Source organism: Miniopterus natalensis, chromosome 2 (genome assembly GCF_054644295.1).
Source record: "Miniopterus natalensis isolate mMinNat1 chromosome 2, mMinNat1.hap1, whole genome shotgun sequence".
Classification (NCBI taxonomy): domain Eukaryota; kingdom Metazoa; phylum Chordata; class Mammalia; order Chiroptera; family Miniopteridae; genus Miniopterus; species Miniopterus natalensis.
In genome coordinates, this window is record NC_142082.1 from 180424560 (window position 1) to 180443948 (window position 19389).

Below are 19389 nucleotides of genomic sequence, written 5' to 3' on the forward strand. Positions count from 1 at the left end.
TCTGGTCCTAGGCTCTCTCCAATGCGGGGGCCCGCCAGCCTTCCCAGCCCCATGTCTGATGCCTAATTTCTGGGGGTACCCCGGCATCTGCATGGGCTCCGCTTGAGTTGGAGAACCCCTGAGGCAGACAAAGAGAAAGCGGGAGGGAATGAGAGCAGAAAAGGGAGAGGAAGGAGAGAGCAGTCGGTCACTCCCCAGCCGGCGTGGGGAACTGCCAGGCGAACAATCAGGCACTGTCCCTGCGCGCCACCCCCAGGCTCCCACCGCTTTCATCACTGACCTAACCCGGGGGGCAGAGCACCAGGCGAGGGGGAGGGGAGGTCAGGGGTCAGCCCATACATGCCAAGCGAGCCAGGAATAGAGCTGCTCTAGGGGTAGTGGGGGGACTCGGGGCCCCACGAAAGCCCGCATCCCACCTCTGGCCAGAGGCGGCCCAGAGGCAGCTGAGAAGAGAGGGGAGAGCTGCCCTGTACTCCAAGGGCAATGGGTCCACGGCTCCATCAAAGCTGGGGTGGCTTCTGGAAGGAGGCCAATGCCTCTGAGCAACACCAGTACACCCCCCCTCGGCCCCTGCTGTCCTACTTGTGGGAGAACCTTTTTTGTCCCTAGGGAATCTGGCCCCACAGACCCAGCGTCCCCAGGGCTGGCTCACCCAGCCAGGGCTCCCTCCTGCCTCCCCAGTCCAGCTTCCCAGTCACACAACCCTTATCCCTACTCCCCCACCCTGCTTCAGACTCAGGGAGGAGACAATGCCCCCCCTAACCTGCCTGGTGGCTTCAGCCAACACCCGGATCTGCCTGCCTGGCCCTCCTCTGCCAGTCTCCTGGGCTCCCAGTGCCAGGCGGAGCCTTGGGTCCTGACTCTGGAATGGGGGTTGCCCTGACCTCTACTGCCTGGTGTCTGGGCTCCTGCTCTCAGTGACAGTCACTCATTCATTCATAGGAATGCATTGCCTGTCCCTGTACGCCGGGTGCCAAGTAGTATGGCCCCGACAGGACCCTGCCCTCAGGACTTGCAGTTCGAAGGGGAGACAGACAAGAAGCAGATCCCAAACTGTGCTGGGAGCCGGGGGATGATCGGGTGTTGAGACAGAGACCGGCCGAGCTGGGCCAGAGCTGGGTGCCCAGGGAGGGCTTCCCTGAGGAGGCAACATGTGAGTAGAAGGGAGGAAAAGTGAGGGAGGGAGCAGACCTGGGGGAAGGACACTGTGGGCAGAGGAAGCTGCCAGAGGAAAGGCCCGGCGGTGGAAACAACCCAGCATGTTCCAGGAACGGCAGGAGTCCGAGGCCTGGGACAGAATGTGCACAGGGAGGAAGGGTGGGCCGGGTGCTGGAGGAGCAGCCAGGCCCGGGTCTCTGGGTAAGGACCCTGGGTTTATTCTGTGTGTGTCATGGTCTGACTTACATTGAAACCAACATTCCGTCTCTTACAATAGCCATGTTCCCAGTAGGCCAGGGCTCACAGAGGTCAAATGACATTTCCACTGAGTCCAACCCACCGGGAGCTTCCACGAGTCCACAATCTCACCCCTTCCCACGGGGCTCCCCTTTAGACCCGGGGCTTCACCTGATGCTCTGAAGTGGGAGGTGTCATCTATGTCCATCACCTGCCTCCCCAGTCATGCCAGGGCCAGAGCTTGTTTTTCCTGTTCTCTGATGTGTCCTCGTGGCCTGGGCCTAGTAGGTGCTTGACACTATTTATGGAATGAATGAATGAATGAATGAATGAATGCATGAATGACCAGCTCTGCCTCTAAGGGCTGTGGTGAGCTTCACAGGAGACAATGAATGGAAGCACCTAGCTTAGGGGCCTGGCACATAGCAAATGCCCAGTAAGTGTTGGCTGCTGGTATTTACTGCCATTATCTGTTTGATTTTAAAACTTATGCTCTAGCTATCTGTGCCAAATTCCACCCACCAACCCCTGGTTTCTTGACCTTTACAGAGGCTGCGAAACCAGGGGTGAGTCAGGCCTTGAGTTGGGGCCACGGCTGCACTGAAGGGCAGGCGGGTCAGCGCAGAACTGCACGCGTATATCCAGCCTCGTCCATCGCCTACAGACTATAAAGACTCCTGGTCTCCAGCGAGCCTTGAGCTGGGCGGGGTGGCAATGACAGGGGTGGGAAGGTGGGGTGGTGGGGACAGGACCACAGCTCTTGCGCAGCTCTGGTGCCCCAGGGGTGTTCCTCCCAATGGCCACTGGGTGGCAGCACGTCCCCAGGAATGTGGGTTGAGGGGCAAGCTTTTCCCATTGAATCTGAGGTCCAGGAACTGATGGAGGAATCATGGAGGAACCCAGGCCCAGAGAGGGGTTGGGACTTGCTCAGGGTCACACAGCTTTCAGTGGCAGGGCCGGGCCAGGTGAGTGGTCACCTGCCTGCCTGGATAGACTCAGGAGCAGAGCAGGGGAAGAGGGGGAAGAGCGAGCTTGGAGAGTGAGGGTCTGAGGACCAGGCCTGGCTCAGCCTCCCAAAAGTGGGTGGATGTTCTCACCCCAATTTCAATGTCTAGAATCCTACCCATTTTGAAGAAGGTGCTCAAACCTCCCCTCTGAGGCCCTTGTTCACCCCTCTCACCTGTGACTCCGGTAAAGGTGGCAATTCTCCCCATGCTCCCACTAGGACTTGGATGGTGACCTCATCACCCCTCTCACTGCTCCCACTATCTGTCTTCACCCCCTCCCCCGCCACAGTGATTTCCTGAGGACAGGGACTTGTACCCCCCTCTGCCTGTACTACCTGTGCCCTCTCCCTGTGTCACCCTGCCCCTCTTCATGGCCTGGGTACCACCAGCACCTCCTTCAGAACTCAGCTGAAATGCCACTTCCTCCAGGAAGCCTTCCCGGCCTTTGGCTCCTGCGGATGGTGAGGCCTCTGGGGCAGGGCTTGTTGGTGGACCGAAGGGACCCACCCGAGTGTGCACAGACACTGTGCGTCCTGTGCCTCTGACGCAGTGTCCATCATAGTCCACACTGAAGCTGCCCATGAAGCTTTGTGAAAATACAGCCTTCAAGATCCCCTTTCCCCTCAGACTCTATCCAATAGGTCTGCGACAGAGCCCAGGACTCTGCGCAGAGGACACTTCCCTGGTGAGTCTGATGCAGGGGCCTGAGCATCTGGAGGCCCTTTAAGTGTGCCATTGGCCCCGCCCTCTGAAGCAGTTGGGCAAAAAGATTATAATCAGGAGTGACAATAAAAACCTCTGACATCTGTGCCAAGTGAGTTGCTCACGAAGCACTTTCACACCCACTTCCTTTAACCTTCATCTTCATAACTTGTATCTTGGGAGGGATCACCACCCCCATTTTACAGATACCCAAGGCTCAGGAGCAAAGGGCAATTTGCTCAAATCCCCCAACTACAAACTAGCAGGGCTGGGATCTGGTCTGGGGTCATCCTGGGGTGGCAGAGCTGCAGGCCTGTGCTAAAGCTCCTAGGTTTAGAAATTGCTGTTTGCTGAAAACTGGAATTCCCAAACTTAGGACCTATACTTGGTTTGGTTTCCCAGGGATCTGGTGATCCCTGTGGAGGAAGCTCAGGCTGCTGCTACTGTCCAGGTTCAGGCCTCATCATCTCGGTCCCTCTCTGCCCATCCAAGTTGTCTCCTCCAGGACGCAGAGTACGTTCCATTCCATATAAAGCCACAGCTATTTCTATGTACTTCCTCCTCAGCCAGATATTCTGCCAAGTTCTGTGGGTGATACAAAGAACAAGACCTGCCGCCAGGGGCTTCCTGTCCAGTTGAAGAGACAAGAAATGCTTACTTTGGTGATGAAACAAGTTACTTGACTTTATTTCCCCTCAAATAAATTCATGGTCCCAACCTCACCCTCTTAATTGGCTGGAACAGGTTCCATGCTATGTGGGCTGACCCAGGAGACCCTCTCCACTGACAAATATAAAGAGGGTCATAATATTTTCAGTCTAACAGTCATTAAAAAGCAATCTAATTTTCTTTTTCTTGTTTGTCACAGTGACACCTGTTGACGGATTCCTAAGGTCCTATGGAAGGGATTATAAAGCCAGTACAGAAGAAGAGGGGAGACAGGGTCATGGTGAACTTTAAAATCCTGTGAAAGTGACTGGAACGGCAGAGCAGTGGGTATGTGGGAAGGCCGTTGCTACTGTGGCATTCTGCACATCTGCTGTGACTCAGATTAGCCCCCTAAGGAGGGGTGGGGCTCCCATCAAGCCGCAGATGTTCACATAATCATCTCTCGGGATCTCTCCTGCCGCCTGAACCCCTGAGGGCAGCTAGGGAAGGAAGCTGGGCAGGCCTGGGCCCACGCGTCCTGGGTGAGGTGGGTGCCAGGGCTGTGGCTCTGGGAGCACCAGCTCCTCCGGGGAACAGTGGCTGGTGGGGAGACGATTGAGACTCCTTGGCTGGGAAACACTAACAGCATTTCCTGCCCCTCAGTGGGACTCCAGGGGAGCTGTTCCTCAGGACTAACAAAGGAGATGGGGTGCGAGGCCTCTTTCACCAAATACCACAGAAAGCATCTGCTTCGGTGCTCAGTTTGCATGTGGGGAAAGGCGGCACCTAACGGGAAGGGAACTTGTCCAATTTGTCCATAGCAGACCCACTGAATACAGGTGTGCGGGTGTTAAAAGGGCACCGGGAGCGGCGGCAGTCTCAAAGTCAGGATCTGAATCTTATACCAGATCTTGGATGGCGGCTCTGGACCCAAATCCCCTCCGCTCGCTGGCACCTAGTTTCCTGGTTCGCAAAACCGGGGTTAGGCTGCCTCGCACACTGTCATTGTCGTGGAGGAGTCACACGCCCTGCGACGGGGTGCTGAAAACTGAAGGGGTCTGCAGGTCACTGGACTTCGCGGGAAGTCCCCACCCCAGGATGCTTCTGTTGCCACGGCAACCGGCCGGCCGGCGTTGCGCCGGCGTCGCGCTGAGGAAGCTGGGAAGAACCCTGCCCTCACCAAGATGGCGGCGGCCACAGGGCAGGGGGCGGGGCTGAGCGCCGCCGGCCGGCCCTGTCCTCGTCTCTGTTTCCGCTTTCTCCCGCCTCAGTCAATACTGTTCTCACTCCGGGCTCTGCGAGCCCCGGGAGCCGGGGAGGGAAGGGTTGCCTGCCGGGATTGGGGCAAATACCCGAGGGGGAGGCATGACTTCCGCGTCCCGCCGGAAGTGACGCGACAGTCGCGGCGGCCGACAGGTGGAACGGCAGGTGGGTTCAGGTGCCAGCCTGGCCCGGGCCCGACTGTGGACCGACGCTTCCGGTGAGCGACAGAGGCAGGTCCCCAGGGCCTGGAGACCCGTGGGGCGGGCTCTGGGGTGTGAGCGCCCGCCCTGGCCTGGAGACCTCCCCTGTACCTCGTAAGAATCCCCTCCCCACCCCCGGGACCCGCCGCCGTCCCGAGGCGAGGGGAGGCCGGGATCGCCAGGGTTGGGGTTGGCGTCTAGGCACCGGTTCCCTGAGCCCTACGCTCCTTTCTCTCCCAGACCCAGTTCTCTGTTACCCTGCCGAGCTGGCCAGTAAACCGGCCCACCTCAGCCCTCAGAACCATGTTTGCAGACTTGGATTATGAAATCGAAGAGGATAAGCTGTGAGTATTTTGTTCCCCCAAGTACCGAAAGTGCAGGCGCGCCAGGTCCCCCAGGTCCCCCAGATCCCCCAGATCCCCTCACTTCCCAGTTCCACCGACCCTTGCTTCTCAGCGATGGGTAAGACCTTGTACTGTAGCAGAATGGCCTCTTCCCTTCCCGGAGCTCAGCTCCTGTAGGGGGCGGCGGGCTCATTAGCAGGTCGTTACAGGTCATTACAGTTCAGGGCCACATGGGCCCTGATGGAGACTGACCTGGCTGCAGGGAGAGCAGAGCGGGTGGAGCAGGGGTGTTCAGGGAAGGCTTCACAGAGGAGATGGCAACTGAGCCAGGTTTGGAAGGATGAGTAGGAATATCATAAATGCACTGCCCACCCCAATGTAGACAATTAGTGGGACAGGTTTTCAAATATTAAGTTCATCTCCTTATTAGACTCTGTCCTCCCTCAGATCAAGGACTGGTGCAGTGCCTTTTTGTGTCCTCAGCACTTTGCAAGGTGTTCCACGTCAGTAGTTGTTAGCAAATATTTGTTGATTGAATAAATGAGAATATTTACAAGCACAAATAAACATTAATAAGTGCCAATTTATAGTGAAAACTGAGAGGTAATTGAATAGAGCAATTGAGAGACGGGTGATGGATAGTTTAACAGAAGTCTTCCCAGAGGAGGCGACCACCATGTTCCATATGTACCTGAGAAGGTGACAGGTCCAGCTCAAACCTCAGAGGCAGAATGAAGCAAAGGGAAGGGGAACCTATTTTTATGCAGTGCTTGCTGTGGGCTGGGTTGGTGTTAAATGCTTTCTGTGCACTTTCTTACAAGAACTTTGGTAATGTAGCCATTTTATTCATACTAGTTTATGGATGAGGAAACTGAGAGGCAGAGAAGCAGGAAAGTGACCCAAGTCCATAGCTGATTCATGGCAGTGCTGGGAGGTGATTCCCGCATCCACATGACTCTAAGAGCTGTGCACATTCCAGCACAAAAGGCTGTCCCTTTGGCCAGATGTGAAAGAAAAGGCTATGCAGCATTTGGAGCCTCTTGGGTTTTAGAAGGTCTGTCCCCTCCCTGTCCCTTCTAGTCATCTTTCCTCCGGGAGACTCAGCCTCATGTGTTTCTCTTTCTAGCGGAATCCCTACTGTGCCTGGGAAGGTCACCCTGCAGAAGGATGCTCAGAACCTGATTGGGATCAGCATTGGAGGAGGGGCCCAGTACTGTCCCTGCCTCTATATTGTCCAGGTACTGGATGCTTTGGAGGTGGGGGTGGGGTCCTGGAGGGGGCGGGCCACCTCCCTACTTTGGCATGACAAAGGCAGTTTCTCTGCTCTGCAGAGCTGGCTCCTCCCATCCTTGAGGCCTGAGGTGCCTCTCGGGAGGCCCACCTGGTTTTCTTCTGTTTGGTTCTCTTCCTTCTCAGCACTTCCTGCCTTCCCTCTGTCATCAGGGGTTGCTCTTCAGCTCTGTATCTAGCTGCTTTCCAACAGGACCCTGTACTGGGAGGGCAGGGTCCCAGGTTGCTTTTCACCAGTCAGCACCTAGTATAACCTGGCATAGAGAGGACCCTCCATAAAAATGTAATTAATGAGTCAATAAGATCATCAGTCTTTGGTGCTAGCACAAGTGAAGTGTAGTGGACAGACTAAAAGGCTATGAAATAACTGGCCTGAGTTCAAAAATGCAAGCTTCCCTATTTATTAGCAAGTTAGTTAACCTCCCTGGGCCTCAGTTTCCTCACCTGGGAAGTAAGGATATAAATATGTAAAGATGAGCATCTTTGGGGTATTGTGAAGATTAAATAAAATGGCATAACACAATGCCTGGTATGCAATAAGTACTCACTACGTAGTAGCTGCTGCTATTTTTACTTTTTTAAAAAAACATGTTTTTATTGATTTTAGAGAGAGAGGAGAAGGGAGAGGGAAAGAGAGAGAAACATCGATGTGAGAGAGAAACATTGATCAGGGACTGAATCCGCAGCCTGGGCATGTGCCCTGACCAGGAATCGGATCTGCGACCTTTTGGCGCCCAGGATGATGCTCAACCAACTGAGCCGCACTGGCCAGGGCGTAGCTGCTGCTATTCTTACGGCAGTGGCTCCCTCTGCCAGTGGTAATGAGCAGTCCTTGTAGAGGAGGCTGCCTGGTAATATTCTGTCAGCAGGAACTCAGGAGTGGGGCCAGGCAGTAAGCCTGCCACCTCGGGCATAAACTTGATCAGGATTCCACCCTGTTCTAACCTGTTCTGACAGCTAAGTAGCCGTTGGTGGCAGTTGGGAAAGTATAGTCTCTGAGGATCTTGCAAAGGAGTCACTTCTAGGCCTTGAAGATGGAGATTCCTGGGACCTAGTCTTGCCCACTCAGGGTGTTGCCTTCACAAGGGATTTGGCCTCTTCTGGGCCAGGAGGTATTAGGGATGCGCCCCCCGGGCCTGGCCCCCTTGCCATGTGCCTGCTTAGCCTCTTTCTTCCTACACCACTCTGCTTCCTTTCACCCTGTCTTCACAACATAGTTATTTTGTAATTTTTGGCCAAATCAGTGTCAGTCAGCTCGGAGCAGCATTGTTAGAAAAACCTAAAGAAATGACTTTGGAGGAGCAAACGCTCAGGTGGCTGTGTAAGGTTTGGTGTATTTGATATTAGAAAGACAGGTCTCATCAGTTTGAATTTATCTTTTGCCCCCCCCGCCCCAAGAATGTAGAGTCTTGCACTTCTGTCTGGTCAGACACCTGTACCCTGCCCTTCTCTAGCACCACTAGAGGCGGGAGGATAGAAGCCGGGATGGAGCTGGAGACTGGTTGGGGTAAAGGGAATGACTGCCTCCTGCCAGGTCTTCTCAGTTCTCTCCTTTCTCCCTGCCTTCCTTACGTGTCCCCAGGTATTTGACAACACGCCGGCAGCCCTGGATGGCACTGTGGCAGCTGGCGATGAGATCACCGGTGTCAATGGCAGGTCAATCAAAGGGAAGACCAAGGTGGAGGTAGCAAAGATGATTCAGGAAGTAAAGGTAGGGTTGCTGCAGGAGTGGGGCCCCGGCAGGCCTGGAAGGGAGATCGGCCCTGTCACTTCTCCCCTCCTCACAGCATCGGGGTCTGGCTCACATTCCGGCCTCCCTTGGGCTGTTAACTCGTTCAATTAATACTAACTCTGCTCTAGGGCTTGGACTGGGCCTTGGGAAGAGAGTGAGCACCAAGAGCTGAAGGTCCCTGTCCTCGAGCTCCCAGGGGAGCTGTGAGACTCAGAACCAAGCTTCAGGGTGAGCCAGCGTGTCCCCACTCAGGGCTGGAGCTGAAGCTAGAAGTCCAGGGTGAACTTACCTGGGCCACACACCCAGTAGGTGTCAGCAGAGCCATGGTGGGCCCAGGAGGGGCAGAGGGAAAGAGGAGTCTCCCTTGTTCTTCCTATAGGAGCTTTCATTCCAGTGGGTCCTCCTGGGCTCACAGACCCCAGGGGCCCTTCTTGGCTCTGGGGCAACTCACTGTCCAGCTGCTGGTCTTCTGTTCCTCAGACCACAGTCCTGTTGCTTGTCCCGCTCCACCTCCATCCTCCCGCCCCTCCCGCCAGCTGCTCCCGGCCAGCGCCCCTCTCGAAGCAAGGGTGCAGCCCTTTTGCCACTGCCCAGAGATTTGCAGCTGGTGACTCTTGGGAAACCAACAGAGTGAAGGCATTGCAAAGCCATGGGATGGTTTCAAAGTCTTGAAAGTCAAGTGTTCCACCTGTAAATTGAACTCCCTCGGCCCCTCCATCCCGACCTCTCCTCACCCCTCTCCATCATCCATGTCTTAAGGACCTGGTACCAGGGTCCCTTCCAGTCCCTCTTTCTTGCCTTAGTCCAGGGCCAGCTCCTTTCCCCCTTTATTCTGTTCTCTCCCACCACTCTCATTTCTCCTGCCTTTAGGACAAGAGTCCCATCCTGTCCTTTCTTACTCCAGCCCTTTTAGCCAAGGGATAGATGGGGGCTGGGGCTGGGACTCAGGGCTCTGTTGTACAAAAGGAAGTGATGAGGCTCACTCAGAGCCCAGGCGGCTTTGCCTGGTCTGGATTTTACTGGCCTGGGCATTACCTGTTGGGCCAAGGAGCTCATCATGGAAAGTGGTGAGCAGTGTTTCATTCTGGTTCAGAACACAGGTGTTGTGTGCCCTTCTGGGTCCTTCCCTTACCCCCTCACCATTGCTCCTCACCAGGACCCTCCTTGTCCTGCCCCTCAAGCCAGCCCCTTGCATTTCCCGTGGGGACAGGAGCTCGTGTGTGTGCATGGCCTTGACATTAGCACAGGGATCTCCCAGCTCTTATGTGGGTGCCCATAAGGATGAAGGAGTTTGCTTGTGGTCACTCTGCTGGAACAGCACCCAGTGCTGACCCCCTCTGCAGTGCTTCTTCCCTTACCTCAGCGGCCATCTGTGGTGGCCCCTGCACACTGGGCTGCACTCTGAGGGAGCCTGTCGCACCCACCTTTGATTCTGACCACAGTAGGTCAGTGTGGTTTCCCTTTACTCAATTTTGAAATCCCGTGTTGTATTTCGAATGGATTCCATCCCAAGTTGAAGGATCTTAGGGATTGCAAGGACGAGAGTGACTGTGGTGGCCTCATGTGGTCAGGGAAGGCTTCTTGGGAGAAGTTGGCACCTCTCTTCCAGTCACTAGAACTGGACTGTGTAACTCCCTCATTTATGTCAGCCTCCCCCGCTGGCCTGGGCCCTGGGGCTACGGCCCCTGCACCCTGGCATAGCAGCACCAGGCACGGAGAGAGTGCTCTGACACTTTGGTTGAGTGAATGGGGGGACCAAGAGGGTGGGGAGGATTTGGAGCACAGGAGAAGAAATTCTATGCAGGAGAAATGACATAGAAAAGTTTGGAGTGTGGCGTCAGGGAGGACATGGCACCTGATGTGGCTGGAGCACAGGACATCAGAGACTCTCAGGCTGTGAGCTCTGTGACATCAGGGACCATGCCTGTCCCGTCCCTGCTGATTCTCCAGGGCCTCGCACAGAGAGGGAGGGACCTGGGAGTAGACTAGTCACAGAGCAGGGTCTGTCACAGCCCCGGGCCTGGCAGGGCTGAATTCAAGATTCTCTCATGACCACAGATTGCGGGCACACAGGCCTCCCTGGAGAAGGGGCTTGCAACCCAGGAGACTCCTTCTCAACTCTGCCTGTCTTGCTCTTCCAGGGGGAGGTGACCATCCACTACAACAAGCTGCAGGCGGACCCCAAGCAGGGCATGTCCCTGGACATCGGTAAGCTGGGCCAGGGCAGTGCCGTCCAGCGACCCCATAGGCCCCCAGCCCCTGGTCTTCGTCTTAATGACAATGTGCCAATAGTTACGTGGTCATGCTCGCTAAGTCTCCTGACCAAGCCAATCCACAGGGCTGAGGAGGCCACTTCCTCTGGGACCTTTATAGGCCAACCCCCCAGCTTACCACAGCCCAGGTACTCACCCCACCCCAGGCCTGGTACCTCAGGCCCACCTGCACCCCACTTAACCTGAGCCTCTTCTCCCACCCAGCTTCTCCCAGGAAGGCTCAGGTCTGAACCAAGTCTCAGACTGGCTCCTCTGACTAGCATGCCCCAGGGCAAGGTGCCTTCTGCTGTAGGGGCTGGGCCTGTAGAAACTTCAAGACTCAAGAGCGAGACAGAGTAGAGGTCCTCTGGGCCAGCCACTCCATTACAGACAGACCTAAGACCCCTGGAGGGCTCTGTGTCCCCTGGGTGAATGCACAGCCAGGTCTCTAGGCTCCAGTCCGGTGCCTTTTCCTGTACCCCAGGGCCAGAGCTACCTCCTGGGTTTTAAGGAAAGGCTGAGGATATTGAGTCTTTCCTGGATTCTTCTGTTAAAATCCTTTGCTCCCACCCTGGTCACCTCCCAAGGACAGTGTGCAACCATGTGTACAATAACAGTCTGGCATCCAAAGTCTGCTGTCACTGATGGTGCCTCTGCTCCCCTTGGGACACCTCAGGCCTGGATGTGGGAGAGGAGGGCAGAGGCATTCCCTGGTTTACCTGCCATTGGTGTCAAGCCTGTGGCATCGGGGCTCAGTGATGGCCAGCAGCCGCTTGGAGTGCCAGGTCCGTGGCAAAGCACTTGACATAGTTACCTCCTCCAGGCTCCCCTGGCTCCCTGAAGTAGAGAGTAAATAGGGCAGGGCCTAGTACCCCCCACTGGGGCCCTCCCCGCTTCATAATCACCCCACACCAGACCCCCACTTTAGCCCCTTTGCCCCAGTGAGTCATGATGAGATGAGGCGGGGGCTTGGAGTCCCTGCCGCAGACTCCACCTCACTGAGCCCTTCTCTTACCTGGTCCAGTGTTGAAGAAGGTAAAGCATCGGCTGGTGGAGAATATGAGTTCAGGCACTGCAGATGCCCTGGGCCTGAGCCGGGCCATCCTGTGCAATGGTGAGTCCCTTCCTCCCACCCAGCCCTAGCCCGGGTCTCAGGCCCAGGCTTCAGGGGGAGGGGCATTGTGGCTGCCTACCGAGCCACTGTGGGTCCCTCTGGCCTGGCCCTGGCCTCTACCCATGGGGCTGATAGTCACCGTCTCTGTATCCCCGGAGGCCTCTCCAGCTCCCAAAGAGCATCCACAGTGGTCAGCTGAGCCATCTTACAGCCAGTGTCCCCCACCTCCAGGCAAGGATTCACAGGCATGGGTCACAGACGAGGAGACAGACCTTGTGGGGAGGTTCCTCCTTCCAGTTCCTCAAGCTTGTGCCTTTGCCACTGCCTCAGCTGCTGTCACATAACCAGGCCTCAGCCGCTGCCCAGTGCCACCATGTGCCTCAACTCACCCACATGCTCCTGCACTGCCCATCTCCACCCTGCCTTTCTCCAGGAGGTGGCGCTGCTGCCCTTTTTTTAGCTGGTCCTGCCTAGGGCTGGAGGTGGCTGCTGGGGGGAGAGGGCCGCATGCGTGCACATTCACACCCACATGCACGTGTGCACACATGCTCTCCGCCAGGGTGGCCGGTGAAGCATTTGGACCTGCTCCTACCGTCCTCAGCCTGAGTTTATAAACAGCAGCAGCTCTGCTGTACGTGGGTAGATATAAATACCTATATAAATTGTGGCCTCAGCCGGGCACGCTGGGCTTCATTGGCTGGGATGTGGGGGTGGGGTCTGAGCCTGTTCCAAATGGTGTTCAGAAGTGGAGGCTGCTATTTTCGGCCTCTCGGTGTCTATAAATCGCTGTTACTGTAGTTACCATGCGTTGAGATGAAATTAGAACTGGTTGTTGTGTTTTTCCCCCCAAACCTTGCAATTTCCCCAGCCTTAAATAGGGTTTCTAAAACTGAAGCTGTCACGATGTCCCATGACCCAGCCAAAAACAACAGCACGCGCTTACGTGGCTTCTTCCCTGCCAGGCTGGCCAGGTGCCAAGGCTCTGGAGAGCTGGGGCCTGGAGGCCAGTGGGTGGCCAAAGCCTCATGAAGACCTCCAAGGTGCCCCCTCCTTCCCCCTGAACCCAGCTGTCCTCCCTTTACAGCCCATTAACGCAGCAACCTTCCCTGTCCAGAGACAGGCCCAGACTCGGCCTCTGCTACTGCTCTCCTCTCTCCACCCAAGTCAACGCAGGAGACTGGGGGGCAGAGCACACCCCAGCTCGGACAGCCCCCAGTTGTGTGCCTTTGGTCAAGTTGCCTTACCTTTCCGTCCTGTTTGTTTGTTTTTTATAAAATGAGGGAAGTATTATTTTAAAAAAGAGGAAAGTAGGCCCTGCCCCAAAGGCTCACCTGGAAGGAGGTGTGGAGGGAAGTGTGGAAGGATCCCTGAGTGGTCCTGGCTCACAGTAGAATCACTCAGGAAGGCCAGCCCTGCCTTGGGGGCAGCTGGGCAAAGAAGCCACCGCTGGGCCCCAGGCCTGCAGTTGCTGCTGGCTCCCAGTGGGGAGGTGGGTGCGCACCTCACCCCCATCGGAGTGGAGGGGGTGGCCCTCACTGCTGCAGGAAGCCCCACTTGGCACCACTGCTCACTACCCTGCCCTAGCTTGTCTGGTAGCTCCCTGCCCAACCCACTAATCTGCAGGGCCTGCCTCAGCCCTGGCAGTCCACTTGCCCCCATTTTCAGGCCCTGAGGTGAGGCAGCTGCCCCCACCACCTTATAGCCCTGTCACTGCCCTCATCGCCTGGCTACTGCCTGGCTCCCCTGCTGGGTTGTAAGCCTTGAGGGCATGACTTGGATCTTAATCACCAGGTCATCCCCAGGCCTGATGTAGTGTCTGCACATAGTAGGTGCTCAGCAAGCATCCGTTAAGCAAATGAAGAGAAGCACCAGGGCCCTGTCTAATGTGAGCTCTTCCCCAAAACCCTTCCGGGATTTATCCCTCTGTGCTGGGAGCCACATGGAGCCCAGTTACACTGATTGTCAGTTTGCCTGTCTTTTCCCTCCCCCTTGTCCCTGAGTGCCTTCCCTCTTGGCTGTGGGCAGGGCTGCCAGAGCGGCCCTGGGGAGCCATCCGCAGGTTCGGCCTTGGGGAGGGTCTGACTGTTTTTCACATGTGACTTTTGGAAATTCCTGTATTATCATCACCCATCTGCCCCTTCGATGTGCCCCAGCCTTCTGGGGTGGGAGCTTGTCTTAGGAGTGTTTGGGGGGCCAGCCCTGCCTCTCATCTGGGCATCCTGAGGTGTTTTGTAAACAGCGGACCCTGAGGTGCCAAATCCTCCATGGACCCCGTTCTGTGCCGATCTTGCTTGTCCTCTGGGGTCCGCCTCTGCCCCCTCAAGCCTGGCTCAGGTGCCCTTCTCTCACCCTTGGCTAGCTGAGACCCACTGACCTCCCCCTCTCATCCCCACAGATGGGCTTGTCAAGAGACTTGAGGAGCTGGAGCGGACTGCTGAGCTCTATAAAGGTGGGCCGCACTCCTCCGCCTGGTAGTCCTTGGTGGGCCAGCACTGGCTCTGCCTGGGGGGGACCATTAGAGGCCTGCTCTAAAGGTGGTGGCAGTAGGGCCGGAGTGCCAGCCTATAAAATTCTAGGACCCTGGCCATTAAGAATTCTTTTAAAGAAGTCATAAGACATATTTTTTCTGATTGTAAAAGTAATACATACCCATAAAAATGCAAATAAGAGCATGTGTAAATGTAGTGAAGGTCCCCAGGACAGCACGTGCTCCAGAAATAAACCCACAGGAGGCCTGTCCACTTCCTGCCCCTGCGGAGTTTTGCTCCTTTGTCTCACGGGGGCTCCTCAGGGTGGGACTGGGGCTGGGCCCAGTGGGCCTGTGGGAAGTCAGTGAACTCGGGAACAGTGCAGGCCTCACTTGGGGTGGAGGTGTGGAGGCCGTGTCCTGGGCCAGTGTGGTCTCTGCCACATGCCTCTTCCCCCTTGTGTGGTTTCTCCTACAGGGATGACAGAGCACACCAAGAACCTCCTACGGGCCTTTTATGAGCTGTCGCAGACACACCGGGGTAAGGGCGCCCCCAGACTTTCTGCGTGACCCCAGGCAAACCCCTGCCCCTCTCTTCGCTCCCTCATATAGCGAGGGTGTGGCTGAGCTGCTCCCGGGGTCCTCATACCAGTGCTCACGCAGACACTACAACATCTGGCCTGAGCCAGCTCTGGGCTGTGCATGTCTAGGTGTGAAAAGGTAGCAACACAGGGCCAGCAGGGAGCATCTTGACCAGTGGTCTTTTGTGGGCACAGTCACTCGTCCGAGCCCATCCCGTTTATCTGCACTGCGGCTTAGTGTATGCGGCCCTACCTCATTTGTGGTCTCATATCCTCCAGGTCCTTCAGCTGGACAGGGCAGCTACAGTTAACCCCATTTTGCAGTTGGGAAAGTGAAGCCCAGGCAGAGGAAATGGTCACACAGCTCCTAAGGTGCAGAGCTGGCCTTAGGACCCAGGTGTCCAACTCCCAGACTGGTGCTCTGCCCCTAGACACCACCACTACCTCCAGGCCCGGCTCAGCCTTCTCCCATGGTCTGGTCACTTGGGGGAATGAGAGCAAGCTCCCTTAGGGTGTAGACCAAGCTTCCTTGGCAGTGTAGACCAGCTCCCTTGGGGGTGTAGACACATCTCTCTTGGGTTGTAGACCCTGTGCAGACTTTGGCCTCCAGCCTGCCATGCCCCCTGCCTGCTTCTCCCCCACAAATCCCTGGCTTCTCCATTAAGGGCCAGGTAAGGGCAGCCTTCAGGGCAAACTTGTCATGCAGCCTTTGGGGACGTGTTCTCCGTGATTGGAGTGCGGGAGCCCCAGCCAGCTGCGAGCGAGGCTTTTGTGAAGTTTGCTGACGCCCACCGCAGCATTGAGAAGTTTGGCATCCGGCTGCTGAAAACCATCAAGCCGGTAGGTCACGCGGAGTGCCTGTGTGTCAGCGTGTGAGGGTAGAGAGGGGACAGTGTGTCATGCAGAGAGGTCCTGTGCTGGAGTGAGAACACCTTGGCCTTGGCGTTGACCTCCAGGTGGTTTGCCGCCCTTTCTCCCCCTGAGTCTCAGATTGCCCTGGGCCTGGCCTCTCTTCTCATCTTTGAAATGGACAAGACCATCAGGGAGCGCCCATTGGCTCTGACATTCTGAGTCCACTAGAAAACAGACTCATCGGTGCCATTCTCTGTCATCCTGGTCTTACCCTTGCCTGTGGGGCCCTAAGCACCTGCCCACTCTCCCTTCCAGATGCTGACGGATCTGAACACGTACCTCAACAAAGCCATCCCAGACACCCGCCTCACCATCAAGAAGTACCTGGATGTGAAGTTCGAGTACCTAGTGAGTAATCTGCAGCCTCTGGGAAGGGGTGGGGCTGGCCTGCTGGGTGGGAGCCTACCTGGTAGGCTCTGCTTCTATCTGCCACATGGAAGCAGAGCAGGGCTGGGACCTGTCACATCTGATCGAGGATGTGGAACCAGGGCCCAGGGAGGTGCTGGGGGATTGGGCAGCAGCTTAGGCCCTGCCCTAACTGTTCAGAGCCTTAGGGAGGCTGGGAGCCTGGGTTGGGCAGAGTGCTCACTCTGGAGCTCTGACCCCTTGGGATTTTTTGGTCACTTTCAATAATGCTTTAGACTAGGTTAGTGGTTATAAAGTGGGTACCCAAGGATGTTAATGAGTTTTATGTTTAAATAATTCTGTGGTCCAGAGGAGTCGAAGGAAAATGCTGCATTAAGTAAGCCAGGGTTCCTCTCTGTAGGAGTCTCTGATAGGCCCATTTGTGGTGTGAGCCTGCCAGGTCTCCCCCAGCTCCTTAACCATGGAACCCTTTTCCCCAGAGCATCCTTTGGGACTTGAGTTTGGTAAATGATGGGCTGCTCAGGCCCTTCCCACCCTCCCAGATGAGTGTCCTCCCCTGTCTGCTGCTACCAGGGGCCACCTCAAGCAAGGGCCAGCCTGCTTGAGGGTCTCCACCCTTGTGCTGCCAGCTTCCCTGGTGTGTCAGACTCCAGTCAGGAGTCTGCGGGGCCCAGGACTGGCACAGCTGTTCCACTGGGTGGTCTAGGGGCAGTGTGGCGTGTGGGGAGCTGGGAGCAGGGTGGGCATCTGGGAGGTGCAGCCTCTCTGACAGCCTGGCCTCTCCTGTCCTAAACAGTCGTATTGCCTGAAGGTGAAGGAGATGGACGATGAAGAATACAGCTGCATTGTGAGTGTCATGGGTGAGGGGGACAGCCCTGGGGTCGGAAAGGCTGAGGGTGTACACCTCCTCCTGCCTGCCTCACAGAGCCCCAGAAGGTCCTGCTGGGGCCCCAGGAGGGTCAGGCCAACCCAGGAGAGGCCTGGGGGCTTGGCCGGGCTCTTGTTCATGGAGATTTGGGGCCATCTATCCCACCCCTGGCCTGCTGGACAGCTTGCTGTGGAATTGCCCCATGCCCACTTCTGGAAAAGCTGCCCCCCTGACTTTGTGAGGCTCCTGCAGGGAAAAATGGACTTTCCTCACTCCTGAGAGGACTTTATTTTTTTAATTTATAATATTTTTAATACCAGGACTCATTTGTGATATAAATGTTCACTTAATGTGGCAAGGGTTTGGTTTGTTTTTTCACAAAACTATAAGTGCTTCTCACAATCCCTGGCATCTCAGAAGTAAGGAACCCTGGTAGCTTTGAAAAGTGCCATGTGGTGCAGGGGTGAGCCTCCCTGACCCCTGACCCATCTGTCCCAGAGCAGACCCCCACCCCACCCAGAGTCCCTGATGTGCTCCTCCCTGCCTCAGGCCCTAGGGGAGCCCTTGTACCGAGTGAGCACAGGCAACTACGAGTACCGCCTGATATTGCGCTGCCGCCAGGAGGCCCGTGCCCGCTTCTCCCAGATGCGCAAGGACGTGCTGGAGAAGATGGAGCTGCTGGATCAGAAGCATGGTGAGGGGCCCGAGGGTCACGCCCTACCTCAGTCAGTCCATGTGCCATCTTTAGTATGGGGGGCCGGATACCATCTCCCCATTTCAGAGCTGGGAGAACTGAGGCCCAGAAGGGAAAAGTGCTTACCTGAGGTCCCAGGACTATGTCATGCCATGCAGTGCTTTGAGTCAGACCCAAGGCAGAGAACCCTGGCGGGAGCACACCCACCTCTCCAGAACCTGGACTGGGTGGGACCGGACTCCCTGGGGTGCAGTCCACAACCCATCCACCCTGGCAGGGCTCCTGTTCCCTCAGCTGGGAGCTGGAGACCTGGGTTTGGTGTAGGACTGGGCAGCCTCTGCTTGGCCCCCTCCCAGGGCTCAAGGGCCCCGGGAGGTGCGCGATGGGAAGCCCTGCACAGGGAGGCGGGCCAGGCGGCTGGAAGGGGCCCCTCCGCAAGGCTGGAAGCCGCGGCCACGGTCCCTCTCCGCCCGCCCGCCCCAGTCCAGGACATCGTGTTCCAGCTGCAGCGCTTCGTGTCCACCATGTCCAAGTACTACAACGACTGCTACGCGGTGCTGCGAGACGCCGACGTCTTCCCCATCGAGGTGGACCTGGCACACACCACGCTGGCCTACGGCCCCGGCCAGGACGAGTTCACGGACGGCGAGGACGACGACGGCGACGGGGACGAGGAGGACGCGGCGCCCAGGGACGCGCGAGGGGCCGCTGGGCCCCCCGACAAGGGTGGAAGCTGGTGTGACTCCTGAGCGCCCCGCCGTGGGGCGCGGATCTGGGGGGCAGGGTGACTGGAAGGACGGCGGCTCGGGAGCGGGGCGGGGCGCCCGCAGCGGAGCGGGCGCGTGAAGCCCGGGGCTCGGGCGCCCGCCTCCCTGCTCCTCCGTCCTAGCTCAGGAGCCTGCTCCCCGGGAAAGGCGTGGCCTCGGACGCTCTGGCCCCTCCCCCTTCCTCCCCCGCCTCCCAGCCAGGAGAGCTGGGTCTCTGGACCTGCCCTAGGAGGGAGGGGGCAGAAAGGAGGAGGGGCTGGCCGCGGCAGAAGTCCAGGACCCATTCCTCGTGGGCACCTCCGCTGAGTGGGGGCCAGGCTGGGGCAGTGCCTCTCGTACACCCGCGCCTCGCCCAGGCTGCCCACCCCGTTCACGCACCTCGGCGGCCTTTATTTATTTTACCCCCTGGCTCAGCACTTCCCGGGGAAGGGCTGGCGCTGGGCCTGTGTCGAATAAACGGACCAGATGGAGCTGGGCTCTGAGTGGCCTCGGACCTGCCTCCTTTCTGCCTCCCTGACCTCGGGTGGGCGGGCGACACGGTCTTGCGGGCCTCTAAACACGCATCAGTGCCTCATCCCCTCAGCCGCTCTGCCGCTAGCGCTGCTGTCCCGGCTCACCGGGGGACGCTGAGGCTCGGGGAAGCCTTTTGCTCAAGATCACACTGTGTTCAGAGACTGGGATTAGAACACGGATCTCTCGGGTCCGAAGGACGACTTCCCCTGCCTCCCAGGCCTTCTGCTTTGGGAGGCCTTTACATCTGCCTTCATCTCGGTCCTTCCGGGCTTCC

General features: G+C 57.2%; 1 protein-coding gene across 1 annotated transcript; it reads left to right on the forward strand.

Moving 5' to 3' along the window:
* Positions 1-5149: 5149 nt before the first annotated feature.
* On the forward strand, positions 5150-18845 carry PICK1 (protein interacting with PRKCA 1). The gene is made up of 13 exons (XM_016222485.2): positions 5150-5232; positions 5456-5559; positions 6686-6797; positions 8432-8560; positions 10723-10789; positions 11858-11947; positions 14343-14396; positions 14893-14955; positions 15702-15835; positions 16163-16255; positions 17070-17120; positions 17691-17835; positions 18319-18845. Exons 2-13 carry the CDS (start codon positions 5519-5521, stop codon positions 18582-18584), a joined length of 1245 nt encoding a protein of 414 aa, XP_016077971.1. The 5' UTR covers positions 5150-5232; positions 5456-5518; the 3' UTR covers positions 18585-18845.
* Positions 18846-19389: the final 544 nt, after the last annotated feature.